The 19,450-nt window shown below is 41.0% G+C and overlaps 1 protein-coding gene across 2 annotated transcripts in view; it reads left to right on the forward strand.

Annotated features, from left to right (window-relative positions):
• Positions 1-19,450, forward strand: part of TSPAN5 (tetraspanin 5) — an 80,696-nt gene that overhangs the window by 58,728 nt on the left and 2,518 nt on the right. Inside the window, exons 2-7 of one of the 2 annotated variants that reach the window (XM_083835631.1) lie at positions 1,674-1,724; positions 11,884-12,030; positions 13,696-13,866; positions 15,752-15,877; positions 18,951-18,998; positions 19,118-19,234. In XM_083835631.1, the coding sequence (XP_083691757.1) occupies positions 1,674-1,724; positions 11,884-12,030; positions 13,696-13,866; positions 15,752-15,877; positions 18,951-18,998; positions 19,118-19,234 (660 nt within the window). The remainder of the gene's footprint in view (positions 1-1,673; positions 1,725-11,883; positions 12,031-13,695; positions 13,867-15,751; positions 15,878-18,950; positions 18,999-19,117; positions 19,235-19,450) is intronic. The other variant, XM_083835632.1, reaches the window with a different exon arrangement.

Consider the following 19,450-nt stretch of genomic DNA (forward strand, 5'->3'; position numbering starts at 1 on the left):
TCTTGACCTGTTTTTCTATTCAAGAAAATTTTCAATTATCCTCGTGTTTAATACAGCCAAGCTTGTGACAGATCCCTTGCTGCCTTGTGGTATTGTTTAAATTTGCCGTCGTGACTCTTCGAGTCAAAAAGGAGAGTGTCGCTGCAGCTAGCATAGATGTGCTTCTGGGTGAGCTGGCGGGGTGTAGTAGTGCTGGGCAGGCAGAGCACGCTTGCAGAAGATACCACAGAGATATGAGGGGTATTGGGGGACTTCAGGGTATTGCAGTGAGGATAATCCCCTTGATGCTGAGTTACGCTGTATGGAAATTCTTGTGGTATGGAAGCTAGAATTGCCACTTAAAGTTAGTGTAGATAACAAAGAAGGAATCTTGCTTTGAAGCTGGTGAAATCACTTCTGGGAAAGCGTTTAAAGTTAATATTCCTGCCTCCTCCCACTTCTAAACAAAAAAACATTTCTGTCCTGTTTTGCAAAGAAAAATCGTTAGGATACTTAGCTGTTTACGCAGATCTTAAGAGAAAACGTGCTACGTGCCAAAATAAATCTGTGCGCGGTGTTGTCCAGAAACCACAAGGAAAAACAAGTTTGATGTTCAAGCACCATTCAATTACATGCCCTGAAATTAGAGTGTGTGTAATTTTCTTTTTAGCTAGCACTTAGGTTTAAAAAACCAGGGATTAAAGTTGGACAGGTGGATGTTTAGAGATGTGCTTAGCCTCCCAGTATATGTTTTTTTCAGTATTCTGTATGATTGGTACTGTATCACGCCAAATATACAGTGGTGGTGTCAAGAGATGGAGTCTGCCTTTTCTGCTTGTTTCACAGATCCTTTGTGTGGATTTTGTATGGAAATCCTGTAGTATTTGGAGGGCAATGATACACTTAAATTACTCAGTGGAGTGGAGAATACAGGGATGTAGCAAACCTAGATACTATTCCCCTTTCCGTCATTGTTGGAAGGCATTTTCTTTTTTGAGTTTGCTACTTCTGAATCCCTTGGTGGAGAAAGGACGGTCTTTCATACATTCCTTTATGAAATACAGAAACGTTCAGTATGAAAAGGGTTAGTAAATGTTGGCTTTAGTTATTAAAAATTCTTACTCTTTCTGTGAAGTCAATCCCCCCACCCCCCCGTTCTCCAAACCTGGTGTTATATTATGTTTAAACATCTTTCTGTGTTTCTGGATAATATTGCTAAAACTGATAGTAAAAGTATATTTAGGGCTCTCTTTTAATCCCTTTCTCTTAATGAGTGGTCTGTGAGAGGTGTGAGGACTGTTGTTCTGTGCGGGTGGTGGATAATACGACAGCAAAATAATGTGTTGCTTGCTTGTGAAGTTTGCCTTGGGGCAGTCTGACAAGCCAAGAAGCCTTATTTGTGTGATGCTGCAAAAGTGACATTTATTGTATCTACTATTTGTATGTAGAACATCCCTGAATGAGCTGTGCAACCTTAAAAGTCCCCTCAGTTTTACTGGTTGAGTTGTAAAATAAATAAATAAAAAAAAACAACACTATATGCATATTTTAAAACTCTTGCTAAGCTACCGAAGTCCTGATAAAATTGATTATCCAACGTAAAGGATGAGGTAATATGAATGTTTAAATAAATAAATCTATAAATTTGTAGTTCCTATTCTGATATATATATATATATATTCTTTTCCCTCTAGTTCCTTGGCATAGCATTTCTTGGCATCGGATTGTGGGCATGGAATGAAAAGGTAAGTTGAATGTGGCATCAAACTCACCTTATTTCTTTTTTTCTGATGAAATACTGGAATAGCAGTATGCTGCACATTTTGTGTGTCCACACAGTTTCTACTGCAACAAAAGCAAGCTTCTCTGTCAAATAAAACCTTGGCTTGGCTCACCTAAAGGAAGATCCTTGGCATCTTTCCTGAGAACGCTTTGGCAAGAAATCATGGCTGACACTTGCACATAAAATAACCATTTCAACCCATGCGCGCTCCAACGGCAGCACAGGCGCTAGATCGCTCTGCTGAAGGCGGTGTTGGCAGCGTGTCCCTGCTGCACGTGGCCCCAGGAAGGGAGAGGGAGCCTGCGCCTCTCAGGGGGCAGCTTCTTGAAAGCGAGCCTCTCCAGCCTCGTTGCCTGAACGTGGCAGGCTAGCTGCTGTTCCTCTTAAGGAAAAGCAAACCAGACCTGAGACAAAACAATTGTTTTTCCTTATGCAAATGAAGTTGTCCACTGGCTTTCTGTTTCGAGACTGTAAAATCAACTTGGAAATGAGAAGAAGGGGAGATAAGGGCAGGGAGAGAGAACCCACTTGTGAACCAGAGCCTAATTTTTAGCTTGCTTGCTGCAGAACTTGGGAAGAAGATAAAGTATCAAAGCATAATACACAAAACAAGTCAGTATGTACTGGGTTACTGAATGAAGAGCTTGGCCATAATATATCAGCTAAAATTAAAGCCAGGAGTTTCCTTTTCTTCTTCGTTTAAAAAATTGAGTTGAAAATAATAAGACATAGTTGATAGCAATGGTACTATGATATTTAGTTACATAATGTTTTTCTTTTCTAATGGAAAACAAAGTAAGTTCCAAAGTGATGTTCACTTCAGGCATAACTGGTGCTTGCAGCAGAACAAAACAACACATTGGAAACATTGGAGTTTTGCCACTTAAATTGAGGACAAATTTTGCTGATTCAGAAGTGAGTTATTGATTTAAAATCTAATTGCTCTGTGCATGTGCCTTGGTTATTGATAATTACAAATAGTATTTCTCAGGGCTAGTAATAGGGTATTAACTAACTTGCACTGTATACACCCATATGTGCAAGTTTGTGTTTATATATATAATGTGTATGTATGTGTATACATGTATATTTACCTACTATATGATGCTCATGTTGGATGGCTTGAATAGGCTTGGAAAGGGGTGCTGTCACTCAGCAAAATGTAAAAACATGTTTAATTTAATTCTCTGAGCATACTCACAGAGCTTATGATGCCTACGTTTAAGCCTCAGAGAAGTACTTTATTTCAGAGTGGCTTCCCAGACAAGTTTTTAACATTTTTGTATCATTCCAGTGGTAACACAAATGATTCCTGTTTAGAATAAATGAGCATGTAAAGGGAAATGAGCTATAGTCTAGTTTGTGTAGTCTAAAATACACCACCCCTACAGCTTGAGGTTGTTCGAGCAGAAAGATGGCTTGTTAGGTTTTACATATCTTCTGTATGCGAAACCACCCCCACTTCCAAGTAAAAATGCTTTGAGTTCATAATTGTTAATAACCAGAAGCCAAAGCTCATGTTTTTACTTGAGATCTGGACATCTGTTATCGTGTCATCTTAAACCCTCAGTAGTCAGATCCTGAAAGAGGGAAAAAATGTCATGTTGTTTTTAAGACAAGCAAATAAAACCTATTGCAGTTTAATAGGCATCAGCTCAGGCTCCATATGCGGTAGGTTTTTATGTATAAATGAATAAATAAAATGCTGTTTCTTGCTCTAGCAAGCAAAGGTCTTTCCTTGAAAATGAGCATCATCTCTCCCCAACTGTTGTCCTGTGGTGCTTAGTGTGTACTGCTTCAGTTTGTGGTCGCATCAATCAAAATGCGGTATAGGTACGGGTGAACTGCAATGCTCTTGAGCACAGAGAGGCTTGATTTTTTTTTTTTTTTTTGTAGCAGGAATTATGGAAGCACGGCCTTGTGGCAAGCCAATTCGGGACCTTTTCTTCATGCAGCTCTCTAGGGGACAGTACATGGCCAGAAGCTGTAGGGCCGAGTGCCAGGTACCCGTAGGCCTCATGGAGCTAAGGGGGGGGGCAGAGCAGTTACAGCCCCTGCGGAGTTGTTCTTGCCGCATGTCTCTTGGGCATCCTGGTCTGTTGTAATGGCGTACTGTAAGACAGCAAATCAGCTTTGCAGAAAAGGAGCTGTGGATCCTGATGGGCTCCTAGTTGACCATGAGCTAGCTGCTGGCATCCTGGCCCACATTAGGCAAACAATTGCTGCCCTCTACTCAGCGCTGGTGAGGCCACACCTGGAGTGCTGGGTCCCGTTTTGGGCTCCCCACTGAGAGAGAGACCAGCAGAAGGCCATGAAGATAATGAAGAAACTGGAGCTGAGAGAGCTGGGACTGCTCAGCCTGGAGAAGAGGAGGCTCAGGGTGCTTATCAATACCTGGTGGGGAGGGTGCAAAGAGGCTGGAGCCAGGCTCTTGTCAGCAGTGCCCAGTGCCAGGACCTCTGTTGCCAAGCTGGTGTCCCTTCCAGCCTCAGCTGTTCTGTGATTCTGTGGAGGCTGCTGCTGTCCCAGTGAACTATATCTTTATCAGTTTAAAACTTAGTGGTACTACTGTACAGCATAAATTTGTAAGTTTTTTGCAGGATTGGATCTTCAGAAGGGCTTCTGTACTGTGAGGTGATATGATGGTGGAGAGGATTTTACTTCTGTCTTGAGTCATTTGGCTTTATATCCAGCTGTGTTGCTCCATATCCTGGCCATCAACTTGCATATACTTTTGTTGTGTCAAAGAATCTTTTTTAAAATAGAAAGATAGCGTACAAGGCCATGTTAAAAGTGCAGGATGCAATGAAGTAGTCCACGTTTTACAGAAGTCCTATTTGCTGCTGGGTAAGAACTGTTTGTGGTAGATCTGTGGATATGGTGGCTGGTTTCTTTTAGCTAGGTTGGCTTGAATTCTCCCCTTTAAACTTTGTTTTAAAGAAAAAAGAAAGAAAAAAGAAAAAAAAAAAGCACACTGTACAGTCTCGTGACCTTCCTTTGCAGGGAGGCGAAAGAGCTCATTTGTCAAACAGGCAGCAGAATTGGCCTGACAGCCAGGCGGCCAGGCCTAAACAAAAACTGGGCAATTAGCATTCTGAGTCATGGACCTGACAGAGAGCTGGGGGGGGCAATAAACGCGGGGCATGAATAAAGCTATCTATACATGGATGCACTATATAGCTCACAGTCTCACAGTGTTTTCAGGCACGCTACAGTTGGGCTTGCACCATTAAAAAAAAAAGTAATCCACAGCAGCTGGTTTTATTTCCCCCCACACCCAACTAGTAGCATGAACATTGTTAGCATAGAAAGAGTACGTACTAAAGAGCTTGTGGTAAGCCCAAGCAACTTAAGCTGCATTTGCTCAGTAGCAGGCGAAAAAAAGTTTCATTGACTTTTTTTAAAGCACTTCAAGCATTTTTTTTTCTGTTGACTTTTTAAAAATAAACTAACATCATACAAAATGTCTACTTCCCTCCTTGGTTGTATTATGTTAAATAATGTGGTCTTAAGGCTTATTGAGAGCGTTCATGGTATGATGCCAGTAGGTACTTGGGAAAATAAACTTCCAGGTTCTCCTGCTACCTGCAGCAGAGTTATATGCAAGTGCAGTGAGAATGAGCGATGAATTGCTCGTCTGTCTTCTGACACCTTATGGGACCATCTGTGGAGTGGGAGCTTTTAGGAGAAAAGTTTAGGGGTCTGCATTAGGTAGCAGGTTGTAAAGGTAGAGATGCTAAGGTGGGGAAAAAACGTACAGATCCTTGCAAAATTTGTTGATTAGACTTAGTTCCCATATAAAGCTGTCTGAAATGAGGAGGGAGAAGTGGAAGAGGCTGATCACGTGCATAAATATGGCTTGAAGGCTTTTCTTGATTAAATCAGCATAACTAGAAAATACTCCAACTCAGAAGGCAGGCTGTGCGATTTGGAGCACCAGTATGGTACTTCTGTGTGCCTGCACAGTTTTCTTGGTGAGCAGGAGCTCCAGATCTGGATCTCAAGGTTTAAGCTGGACTTTTACATGTAATTGAGACCTGCTTTGGTGCTCTAGGACAGGCTAAACTCCCTACATGGAAACAGCCATTGTTTGTCAGGCCAAATCTGTCTCCCCCTTGCCCTGAAATTAAAACTACAGTGTTTTTTTCTTTTTTTTCAAGAAAGAATTCTTGCTGCTTTTTACTGTCTCAGTAAGGGGCAAACATCAAGAGGGAGTGATACACCAGTCGCTCCATAGCTGTTGCTCATGCATGTCTATTATTTAGCTCTTCTAAAAAAAACAGTTGCTGACAGCAAAACGCTGTTCATGTCCTGTGGGTCCTCGCAAGCTGAAGGGTACTCAAAGCATATTTCTTGCTTCTAACCCAGGACTGCATCTGTGGTTTTTACATGACTGGGAAGGACAGAAGGGTATATTAATACTCTCTGTTGCCTTTAATTTAAATTTCAGTACCTAAAGATGCATTATCTAAAGAGGCCTTTAAATTGTTTATTAGCGTTCCAAGATCTTGTAACCATTAATCCTGAAAAAGGCAAAAATCTGTATCTCAAATGTGTTTATGCCAGTCATTTGCCTATTGAACTCTGCCTTGCCTTGCCTTGCCAAGACAGTTAATTCTCCTTCATTAGAAGCTTGGAAAATAAAGTTCTGCTGCTATTACTGTTTGCTGTGGAAATGCAAAACTAACAAAAATCAAGGAAATAAGTTTTGTAAACATCCCCCACCTCGTTTCTCTCTCGCAAAGACAAAATTCTGGAGTGGAATTAATTTGGCATGTTTCAGTGGCTATTGTTCTGTTCCTCACGCTCATTCAGATGCGCAGCATGGAGAAATGGCATGAATTTTATGACTAGGAAAGTAGACATTTTTCCATTTTAAAATAATACATTTGGAAATACTTTTATTTCCCATCACTCTCATATGTTCCTGTTTGCCAGTGTTTCTAAGTCCTACAGACAAGCTTGTGGGAAGGTTAATCCTTGGTCTGCAGAGAAGAAATGTTTCTGAAGGTCTTGTATTGCTGAATCTTTTTTTCTGACCATTTGCTTTTTTCTTTTTCTTTTTTTTTTTTTCTTTTTTAGCCCAGAAGTGGAATTCTGCAGCAGAGAAGTTTAATGACTTTTTTCTGTCGTATTTTTTTTTCTTGTTTCCTCTGATTTCTCCCATGCTCCTTGTGTTGGTTTCTTCTTTTTAATAGCCTGCTGGGTTGTTGTTTTTCATGAGGACTGTTGAGTCCTGTTCTTTCACATTCACCCTGGTGGGCCAAAGTGTACTTTCACAGTGTTATCACCTCTTTGTTCCCTAGAACAATTATTCTCCTAAGTTGTCTCTGATTCCAGATATCTTGAATTTTCATTACTGGGTCAGCTTTCCAAAGCTGCTGCTGTCTGTAGTGCTTCTGCTTGAAGCCGTTCTCTCTTGCCCTGCAGTGTGCGGCTGTTTTCTTCAGTCTAGTTCTACTGCGATCCCATGGGCTGAATGCCTGCCGTTGTCGGAGAACATGAATTATATATTCCAGGGGCACGTCTTCGTTTGTAAGTAACCTAGTTTGTGTGCTCTGAGACTGTTACCTGATGTGAACTGAAGCATAGCTTGTGGGGAGTCCCTTTAAAGGAGCTCACCTGAAATGCTAATGTAGATCCGTTACTTGTGCACTCTATGTGAGATCCAGCTTGTAGGATGGAAGGCTCTGGACATGGGAAGACAGCATGACAACAGAGAATCTGTCACTGGATTCAGGCGTCTCTCTTGAAATGGTTTTCTGCCTGTGCTCCCATACCTTAGGAAGGTGACTGCAAGTTTGCAAGATCTTCCGAGAGGCCTGTCCTGGTCAGCTGGTGTTCGTTGGTGTGGCAGAAGGCACCACCACTGCTGGTCCCACCACTCCTTCGTTGGGGAAAGGAGCAGGTCCTGCTGTTTCACTTGGCTTTTCTCCTGAGTTGGTGTGTGGTAGGAATATGAGATTGGTCTTTTCTGTCGCACTCCTGTCTCAGGCTATCCTAGTGACTGAAATCAAATCCACTTCACAAGTAAAGGAACTTTATTCGTAACTTCATCATCACCGATTTTAGCTCAGTTATGGATGATGATTTTGTCACTTCACAACCCCAAACAAATTTTTGACTTGTGGTGGATGAAAAAGTTAAATAAAAACCCAGGTGCTCGAGTGTACAGCAGGCAATTGAGGGTGGGCGAACAGAGCAAGCAGACGAGCTGGAGATCAGCCAGGGAACATGTCCTGCCGGTTCCCCTTGTGGGGCTACAGCAGAGCCCTGGATTGATGCCACTGCGAGAAGGAAAGTAACAGAAAGTAGCTTTGCATGGTGTTCACTGCCGTGTAAAGATCATGCTTATGTCTAAACCACCAAGAAAGTGCCCAGAAACATGACCATACATCTGAATTATGGATATAGGTTTAAGAAAAAAGATTTCCTTCATTTGGATGCTGAAATATCAGGAGTAATTGCAACTGTTTAGGAGTAAAGATTGGACTACTGCAGTAGCGTTGCTGAGAAAAATCCTTTGTATTTGTAGAAAGCCCAACTTTAAAGGATTTACAGGTGGTCTGTTTAGGAATTGCATCCCTGCAAGAGATGAGGTGGCAAACAATCATCATCTGTTACAAGAATGACCGGTAGGCTAAAGATGGGATAAAGACAGAATTGGCCACTACCAGATCGCTGTGCATCTCTGCCAAACTTTGCCCAGAAGTCAGCTATAACAACAACAAAAGCCTGAATACTGTGGTAAAAAGGCATTACAGGAACCTGCAGTGGATAGGAAAAGCATGCGCCTGTAGGAGTGTACGTTCAGTTCTGTTTAGCAGTATAAAATGAAATTATGTTCCTCAGTTGTTGCCCTGCTGCTTGGAGCAAAATACGCTTTTCTTTAAAGTATTGCACTGCTGTTTCTCTTTGGAGAGCTTACGTGTAAGTGTCCAGAAAGAAAAAGCAAATCTGGAAGATTACTGAACCGCATTTCAGCAGTAAGCAGCAATCTTCTATCAGACTACCTCTGTGCATGTCTAGCTGTAACCACAGAGCATTATCTGTGTTTGTCATTCCTGCTGCTAGCTATTGTTTTATTGCCAAAGCCTCTCTGAAGACTGTATATCCTGAGGTGTCTCTCCAGAATACTGATAACTTAGAATTCGTATGCAGAGAGCACACGGTACAAACGAGAATTACGCGGTATATGCTTTGTGCTGTCAGGATGTATTACATGGGGTTTATCCAGGCTAGGCTTATGATTGCCATATGCAGACTAGCAAAAGATGCACATAAAGGTGCTCTCCAAGGACAGCAAACAACAGCAGATAAAGCTCACATTGTTCTCCTTCAGTGCTTGTCAGATGAGAGCATCCTGAGGAGTCAGAGCCAGGAGGAGACCACAGATGTGATGAGAGACTTTTGCCAGGGGACTGGCCACTTGTGGCATGCCAGGGTGGCAAGAGCCTGGCAGTGATAGAAAATCAAGTAAGGTGGGAAAAGGCATGATCAAAAAGGGAATATAAATACAACTGGTTTGCTAGATTTTGTCATCATCGAGTGTGACAATACAAAGTGGTCTATTTCTTTTTACTAACGCTTCTTTATATCAAGACTAGCTTCTCTAAGAGCAGTGTCTACAAGTGTGAGCTGAATTTCACTTGGATTTCATCTTTCATTTGAATTCTACTTTCATATGGAAAGAACTTGATTGGACATACTAATTTGCTGGTTTTAAAGAAAGACAAAGTGTCTTACGAAGGGAGGCTTAAATGACTGCTCGTCCTGGATTTTTTGAAGTAAAATAATTGCAATACAAAGGCAACGTCCTTTCTCCAGTGGCTGTTTTCACATTCTGCTACATTATAATGCACTAATTCACAAAATGAGCTAATGTTGAAAGAAATGAGTAGTAGTTTTTGCTTAAGGCATAATTTCTTCTCATCTTATGAGAAGAGAGAAAACACAGAGAGGACTTTGAAACTTGGTTAGAAATCATTACAGCAGACCTTTTCCCTGGGGCAGAGCTTGTGTCTCCTGACTTGCATATGTCCAAGGTTGTGCCTTTTTTGGAGGTTTGTGTGTTAGATTATACTGCGTAATGTTTGTTATTCTTAACCAGAAAGTTATGCCTTTGATTTCTTTTCTGTGGCATATGTAATGAAGCAACAGTAGTGGAAAACTTCTGCACAAGTTGATTTAGTGTTAATGACTGATAAAAGTGGAGTTCAGCCTGGCTTGTACCACCTCATCACTAGCTGCTTAGAAGAGGGGCCATGCCAACTGGTCTGCTTGCATACTGCCTCTGAGCAGCATTGTGTTACGTTATGCCTTATGTCTATTTTTGTCTATGTAATGAATGAAAATAAGACTAATACTATATATAAGGTTGGAGTAAAGTGTGAATGTGATTCTTTTTGTGTCCCTCTGTCAGGCAGTAGCTACCTGTAGGAGGAGGGAGAGAACGTCGCTGATGTTGTGGTTTGTTGTTTGTAATGTACGGTTGGGCTGTGCTCTATTTTTTTCTTCTAGCATGCCGGCCTTTTCCAAGGCACCTTGCTGTGTGCATGGGAGAAATGCAGGTGCCTATTTTTTCCAGTCTATCGTGGTCTTCAGAAATAAAATGAAAAAAGACAGCCTTCATTTGCTATTTACTCACTGTCAGTTTTGCGTGGGAAATTATGGAAGTGGTTGCAGACTGTGGAGTGCTGTATTAGAGATACTGGATATATCACTATTTACATGCTATGGGTGGTCCAAATTGAGTATAAAAAAATATCACAGATCCAAAGCCACGGTTGTTAGCTGTTAACAATGTTACTAATGACTTTTGGAAATGATGCTATGATAACATCCTTCAGAACTATAGCTGTTTTGGGAGCCTTTCAAAGAAGCAAAGGGAGTACGAACAGGAAAAGGAAAAAGGATGAAGTACTTGAGAATAAATCTGCAGATACAGAGCTGTAGAGGAGAAGGTTTGTGTTGTTGCTTTTCAAACCACAGCTCATTCAGGAGTTAACAGAGAGAAAAGTAGTCCAAAGCACTCAGCGTGGGCTCAGGCTTCTTTAAGAGAATACATGGAGAAATGTCCACTACAGCAGCGTGCTTTGCATCGACCTATGGCACCAGGGAGTTGAATGAAGAAATAGTGATACTTCAGCTTTTTTTCTGCCAAAAGGCTTTGAGAAATTGTAACTGTTCCTGTGCAAGCTCACTGGAATAAGGAAAACTTTGTGTTTGCTCCTTGACGTGACCCATCTGTTCAACATCAGCCAAGCTCTGGTTAAAATGTGTTCAGAAAAATAAAATAGTTCCTTGGGACTGCTGGCGTCACAACCCAAGCTCCATTTCTGAGGAGGCAATGGCATTACAAGCAAACCGTGCTGACTGTCATATCTAAAATACAGCATATGTAATCTACCATATGATAGGTATAACCTAAGCTAGTGCAAACCACCTCCTAAGACAAGTCCTTGAACTGCCTTCTGTCCTTCTAAGAGACTTAACACTAATTTCAGTTTTTCTTCCTGCTAACTGATTAGTCAGTAGCCATACTTAACTTATATAACGACTTTTTGACGTGTAGATGACTGAAGTTTTAGTCTAGCTTGTCAAAATTTGTTGCTGCAAAATGCTGCAGTTAACCTAGGAGCTCACTTCTAATTTCTGTCAGTTGTATGTCGTGAGCCTAAATGCTAAATTCAAGATGTTCTTGCTGTTGACTGCTTTTTCTATCAGAACATTTATAACTGTGTGCTTACATAAACAACATATATGATATCTCCCCATGGGTAATAAAATTGAGTTAAATTTTATTCAAATGTCTATTCTTACTTTCTGGCAGACTAATTCTTATGGCTACAGATGCAGCAAAATGCCCTGTGGGTTTTTTGCAGAAGACTCTAGAAGCACGTTTTGTTTTTCATTCCACATGTTGATTCAGCAATACTGTACTTACTCACCCTTTTCATCTCTTTATTGAATGCAAAGATCTTACTGTGTTTTCTTGCTGTACTGAAGAACATTTATTTGCTGTACGCCTCTACCTTTTTAAAAAGGAAAAATGCAAGCTGAATTTGTACAACAGAAAGTTTGAACACATCTGTTATACCTTGGCATTGTTTCTTTCCCAGGGAGTGCTGTCCAACATCTCCTCCATCACCGACCTGGGAGGCTTTGATCCAGTTTGGCTCTTCCTCGTGGTAGGAGGAGTTATGTTCATTTTGGGATTTGCAGGATGCATTGGAGCTTTGCGAGAAAATACCTTTCTTCTCAAATTTGTAAGTAGCCTTTGCAACTGCGGCATTCACTAGTTACATGGCGTAAGTCACGTTCTGTACTCCTGCTTAGCTGTGTAAAGGTCTTAAAATGCCTTTTGGGGGGCGGGATGTGCTACTGGTGAGAGTACTGCTCTCTGAATCTCTTGCTTAACTGTTAATACTTCACAGCTCTTCATCTTCGCTGCTTACTGTTGGTTTTTTTAAGTGTTTAGAAATACCGATGGTAAGAATCATAACACGGAACTACAGCTTTTTGTATGGATATAGCGTAACATTTTGCCTTCCTGTTCCTACAAGAGGAATTTCTGCTAGGAATCTGCATGTTGGACTTTGAGTCCGTAACCAACCCTCTGTGAAACAGGAGGAATGTAAATACCCCACTGAAGGTGACCCATGTGATAGCTGCTGTGCTGTGCCCTCGTGGTACAGAGGAGATAGGACTGTTCGGAGGGGGCTGCTTGCCGATAGCCTCAGCTCTGCGCTGCTTAGCTCATGCAGAAAGGCCTCACTGCTGAATGTCAATTGAAGATTTATTATAAACTCATGATTCTTTCCTCCACTATCCCAGCTTCCAGAGCTGGGCACAGCCTGGACAGTATTTGTTTTCATAACCGTTAACTGCTAATATACACAAAAAGGGTTCCAGTGAAACAACTGCCTGCAAGTGCCTGATTTGGCTCCCACAAACACATTGTATTGCAGGAGGAGGCAGTTGACAGTTACGGTTCTTGAGGCATTTTTAAAGCAGCTTGGGATAGTTCTAGCTTGCTCTCGCTTAAAAAAAAAGAAAAAAGGAAAGAAAAGCTATTGTAACGTTTTTTTTCTTCTGCCATGCTTCTCTCAGCTTGCCTAAAATGAACCCATCTGCTGTACCAGAAATAGCTTCCTATCCGGCAGCTGATGGAGAAATTAAAAATGCATCTGAACAAACACAGAGAGCATATTAAAAAGAAACTTAAAGAGGCAGTTGCAAAAGAGATGGACTTCCAATATATGAGGACCCCTGTGTGTTTAAAACACTGTAGGCTCAGTGGAGATGCTTAGAGAAAGTGGCAGATCATTAGTAATGCCTTTGGCATCCATTGCATTTGCATTAATCATCACAGCCTCATTTGGTTTTAATGTGGATGTGAGTCATTCCATAGACATTCCTCTCTGACTTAATCATTAATTAATTTCTGCTGTTACCAATTTTTTTTTTGCTTTACCGCTTAGGCAAAGCTTTACCAGCGAGGAAGTGTAAGGAAAAAGTCACTCAGAAAGCATTTCATTGGCTTTATTGTTTGTTCTTTGCCTTTGAAAATGGGAGTGCCTACACAGAAATTTAAGATGAGTTTTCAGAGAGCCCTGGCAGGTGGCCACCTCTGTTGAAATTTACAGTGAACTCCCTTGGGCCTCTTTGGAAATTCCAGTGAAATGTCCTGCTCTGGGTGCCAAAGTTTGAATTCACTGGCATTTTTATTATTTGCTAGAATAGAATTAAGAGTCCTGTACTACAGCTCTAATTAAAAATGGTGTATTTTAAATTTAAAGTGTATTGTGTGCAGGAATAGCTTGAGCTTGCACTGAAACAAAGCCCTACCACCAGATATAATTGAGAGCCTTGAAAAATAAATTTTTGGCCAGAAGGCAAAATAATTTAAACCTCTTTCTTTTTCTTCATAGTTTTCTGTGTTTCTTGGAATTATTTTCTTCTTGGAGCTCACTGCTGGTGTTCTAGCATTTGTTTTCAAAGACTGGATCAAGGACCAGCTTTATTTCTTTATAAACAACAACATCAGAGCATACCGAGATGACATTGATTTGCAAAACCTCATAGACTTTACGCAGGAATATGTAAGTTGGACTATGTTTGTTTTTTTTTGCTTGCTTTAAATAAATACATTCTCTCTTTTTTTTTTTTTCTTCCCATCTGTTTGGTCTCTTCAAGAAACAACAGAAATATTCTAGCATATAATCCTTGTTATCTTTACAGAACTTGTACATACCCACAGCACCTGTGAGAAGTGGCTTATTTGTTGGTGTATAATTCAAAACCAGTAAGTCGGAGAGTTGGGCTGACTTATTCATGAAGCTTTTCAGAGTCAGTGTGTCAGACTGAGTAGCTACCATCAGAGTCTTGTGTTCAGGTTGTTGGAGCATATTCTGCATATTCTAAAAAGGTATTTTAGGTGTCATGGCAGGTGACATACATTCAGTTCTGGGATGATGATGGTGGTGTTTTAGCAACATGAGAGGTACCGCACCACACTGCAGAGCGGCAGAGATGCTTGGCTGATCTGAGTGAGACTACAAGGTTCTTTCTCTTTACGAAGACTTAATGCAGTTAGCCTAATGAAGTGGGCAACTCAAAGTTCTGGGAAGAAATCTCTAAATGATGCCCCACCTGCACCTGGGGGGGAAGGAAGAGCGAAGCCAGAGATGCACACGCTTGTGCAGGTTCACTGGCTTTTACATGCAGGTGGTTTTGCCGGTACGTTCTTACTCCAGTACTTTTTTCTGGAAGGTGTTTATGAACTTCACTCAGAATTTGGCCTTGTGTAGCTACACTGTTAAGTGCTGGTTGAAATCGTCGTTCTCTCTGATTTTTATATATTCTGCAAATAAATGTATTTGATGTTTCATTTGCTTCTGTATTCCTCGGGGAAAAAGGGACTGAGTAACAGGATGTGGATCCTTGCACTGGTTTGAATATTTTCCGGTTTGGAGAAGGTCAGAGTTCAACGCAATCTGAAAGCACTGGTACATGTGTATGCAACCAAAAGGCTGCAAGCCAATTTTGCAGCAGGCTGGCACTGGATAAAACCTGCTCTCCTAACGGGATTAGCACTCCTGACAGTTAAGTCGGGAACAGCATGAGTCTGGAGAGCAAGCCACTTTTTCAGCTACTAGAGATAAGATGAAGACAACATGCTTCTGATATTAGAGGGACCTGTGTTACATCCACAGAGAGAGAATTTCCGTTCCAACACTTGAAAGTGCTGTTAGCTTGATTTATTAATTATTTTTATTATTATTTAGCTGGCATAGGTGGGTTCATTGCGCTAGATTCTTGATTGCTGTAAACTGTCAGTGCTCCACTGATCTCCAGTCCATTCTTTGTATGTTCAGCATGTTTCACAAAAGACTAAGTCTGCCGTTTGGGGTATTTACACGTTTTGAAGGATTCTGCTTACCTTCAGTACGTGAACGGCTGTGCGGTGTTTAGCTTCCTGCTGGGTTAAACCACAACAAGGTGTTACTTACGTAATCTGTGATGTGCAGTAAACCCTGGATTCATGCTGTCTCATGTATGGCCTGACAAAGACTCCTCCAAACTGGCAAATGGAGTAGCTGTGCTAGTGCAGCACTTGGTGCTGACTCGTTTTGCTGAGAACCCAGGGCCCATCAGACTGGGCAGAATGTCACACTCTTGGCTGTGCTGGCCCTGGGGTCTGAGCTTGTAGGACTGTGCAACTCGGTGCTTTTAGGCTTAGCAGCTTGTTCCGTGCTTTTCTCCCCAAAGAGCAGCACTGCAGGGTATGAACACAACGTTAACCCCATGGTAATTTTGGAACAACTTAGAGGTTTGAAATGGTCTTTAAAAAAATACAGCTCTGATGAAACAAGAAGGAATCTCAGATTCTTTATAGAAAACTAGAGGAAAACTGACAACGATAATTATTAATGCTGAAACTTGTTTATACTGAAAGTCAAGAAGCTCTCCTTTCTTTTTCTCTAGTGGCAGTGTTGTGGGGCTTTTGGAGCTGATGACTGGAACCTTAATATTTACTTCAATTGCACAGATTCCAATGCAAGTCGAGAGCGCTGTGGTGTGCCATTCTCTTGCTGCACTAAGGACCCTGCTGTAAGTCAGTCAACAGGGTAGAATGGGTCTGCTGTTCCAATCTTAAAGCACTGTACAAGAGTTTTCTGGAAGTCATGCATGATCTTAACTTTCCCACCACTCTTTTTTTTTTTTTTTGTCCCGTACTTGAAGCTCAGACTAACTGTTAATTTTCTGCAGTCAGCAAAAATCCTGATCTAACTTAAGCCTTCATTGTATGCTTTTCATGTTTGCTGCTTTTCATTAGAATGAGAGAACCACGAGCTTGGCTGAACATACATATTAATTTTAGCACATATAAAAAGCAGAAGCCCGTAATGAGTTGAAGGATATGAGCTTTCAATTGAGTATCATCAGGATATTTCATTTGCTGCCTTAAAGAACAGAAACTCTGAGACACTCTGAAGCAGGTATTACTCATTATTTAATGGAGTGTCCAGAGGCTGCAGTCAGGTTGGCCTGGTTTGCTCTAGGTGCAATAATAAATGACTGCCTGTGCTCTGAAGAACTGGAATATGTTTTCATTATAATCTTGAGATGATCATAGAAATCTTTTCACTCTTTTTCTCCCTTTAAAATTGCTGCTTGTCCTACAGTCACCCAAGATCAGACTTGAAAGGTCAGAAGTTGTTTGAGGGAGCGGCTTTTCTGGTAAATTTTCACATCCTTTTTAAATAGTTCTGGATCATCAAGCAGAAAATGCTGGAGCCATATGTTACTAGTACAGACATGATCAGGAGCTCAGGGAAGCGGTTCACTGACAGTGAAAAGCTTGGAACAGGGATGGGTGTGTGCACAGAGACTGTTACGTGGCTAACACTGCATACATTTGACTTTCATAGCATTTAAAAAAAGCAGCCTGTGAGTGCTTGTATTATCTGGTAGTTCAGCTGTGGCATTTTCTCCACCTGGAGTGACTTCTCGTTCCTTGAATGTCTGATCCGTAGCACTGACTAGGATCAGGCAAGTTGCCAACAGGCAGCTCAGGTGCCTCCTGCCTTGCTAATGCAACGCAATTGCAGCTCTGGCATCCAGTCACTACTGCTGCCCTTCTCCTCCTCCTCTCCATTTGCACAAGCTGCATTCTGCTTCCTTTGCAGAGAACGTGTCTTCACACTAGTTTGAATCTTCCTCACAAATATTGTCATGTCTTTTAAGAAAGTATTAAAATGAAATGGAAAGTATGTTAGGCTCAAGCCTTACATTATGCTTAGGATTTCCCCCCAGTGTTTGCCTGTCTGCCCACCCACATTGAGAGGTCATCACAACCCAGTTTTAAAAATATCGTTGTTATAAAACCAAACCAGTGACAGCACTACAAGGTAATCCTATAAATACACAGTCCATGCTAAAGTTCCCTCTCCCTTTCACTGTGTTTTTTCTTAGGGGGTGATGCAGTAACCAGAAAATTAAAGATAAGCCTCATTCTTATTCATTGTATGGCAGCAGCATACTTAGTTGCCTTTAAAATAAAGACCCTGTCCATATTAAACTCATGCATGTAATGGATATAAATGAAACTAATCTGCGACAGGTTCAAATGCAGTGATATGTGCAGGTTTACTCCACGGGAAAGCAAATTCATCCCTTTTAGAAATTGCAGTGCAGTGTTGGACTGATATAAAAAATCATGTGGATGCTTTCTTGAACAGAACTTTATTTTGTTTTAGCATTTAGTTCAGCTTAAATCAGGAAGTGAAAAGTTTAAGCTAAACCAATTTAGACTCCTTTAGTTTGCTTTGTAGTTTGATGAGTTGAAAGGTTCTTAATTTTTCTACAGGCAAGGCCTAGAAAAGTTGGCTTATTTCCATTTCTTTCTTCATGCTTTCTTTCAGGTAACCAATCCTGAGGTTAAAGACAAAAGACATTGATAATAAAACAAGTAGGCATTCAGCACAAAAAAAAAAGAAAGCTAAGAATCCCTTTGTTGGAATCTTACCTGCTTTTACAAGCTTGAAGCATATGGCTCTGTGCTTTTCTAAGCCCTGGAATAGAAGCAGTCACCTCATTAAAAGATAAAAATTACCCAAATCTTAGAGATCCATTGAGGGAATCCAGCTTGGGCAACCTGTTGATGTACTTCCTGCAAAGTGGGAAAACACGCAGAGGAACTTAGCTGCTGATAGGAGAAGATAGCTAGGTGTACCGAACACCACAATTTAATCAAATTGGGGGAAGTGAGAAACACAGCTAGGAGAGACATAGATTTTAAATAGCAGCCATATGGAAAAAGCTAAGACTGGCTGATTTTCTGACTTCCTTGAGTAGGTCCTTCTGCTCATTATGATTATATGATCTGGTAACTTAATATTTTGCTGACATTGGAGCTGACATTGGAAGTAGTTGCTTCATTTTATTGCCCCAAAATAACTGTATATACAGAGTAAACTTCAGCTTCTGCCAAGTAGCACTTGTTCACGAGGAAAAGTCTGTCCTAGCCTGTTTTATTTCCTGTGCTTGGGGAGTGCTAAAGCAGAGGCAGTAGGAATAATCTCCTTCCCCAATGGTATCAAGCTCCCATAAGAAAGAATGAGCAGTAGGAAAACATTACCCCATATTGTCTTTTTCCTCCATAGTTTCTGGAAAGGAACTATGTATATATTGTATAACTGTATATATTTCTACGGGCATTCCCTGTAAGAACTTGCAGCTTCTACAAACCAAGCTGTCCCTTCTCACCTCTTCATGCCACACAGACTGAACCCTAAAAAATGTTAACAGTAGTCTTGGTGTATTTTCAGTACAGACAAAACCTTTTCAGTGGAAAGTTGTTTTGCTTAAAATAGGTGCTTCCTAATCCCTTTACTTTGACTTCTGAATGCTTGCATTTGGAATATGGAGTTTATCCAGGTGGAGGGCTGGTTTTCCAAGTGTGAAGCTCTGAGAGATGAAAATAATTTTTGATTATGTGCTTTTGTTTGTTGTGAGTAATTAACAGCACTAAATGGAAGAGGGAAGGTGGTTTTAAAAAGTAGTATGGTGGCTGAAGTTAGGGTGATTGTCTTACTACATACAGAACCAGCTCTGGAGAACTGGGACGGGAGGTTTTGGAGACATTTCACTCATTGGCCTCTCCTCTGTCTCTCTCTCCTAGGAAGATGTTATTAATACTCAGTGTGGCTACGACGCAAGGCAAAAACCAGTAAGCATTTTTTTTAAAATGTGTTATCCTAAAGATCTGAATCCTTCTTGCAAGAGCAGGTTATTCTATTGATGGGATAATTGAATATAATGACATGTTTTCTTCCTTCTCCTTGACAGGAAGTTGATCAGCAGATTGTTATCTACACTAAAGGCTGCGTCCCTCAGTTTGAGAAATGGTTGCAGGACAATCTTACCATAGTTGCTGGCATATTCATTGGGATAGCATTACTGCAGGTAAATACCGCGTTTGCTGCAATGAATTACATGGAAGAACAGCAGTGAGATAAAACATACAGGGGCTGGGGATGGGACTGTATATGAGAATGGAAACACAGCATGAGTTTCACTTCAAAATATGAAGTCTGTAGATTTTAGTGAGGTGTGTTAAATGCATGAGGCTTTTTTGTGTTAAAGGGTATTTCATTTTTAACAGTAGAGATGGATTTGTTT

This window comes from Anser anser (genome assembly GCF_964211835.1).
Source record: "Anser anser genome assembly, chromosome: 4".
Lineage (NCBI taxonomy): Eukaryota > Metazoa > Chordata > Aves > Anseriformes > Anatidae > Anser > Anser anser.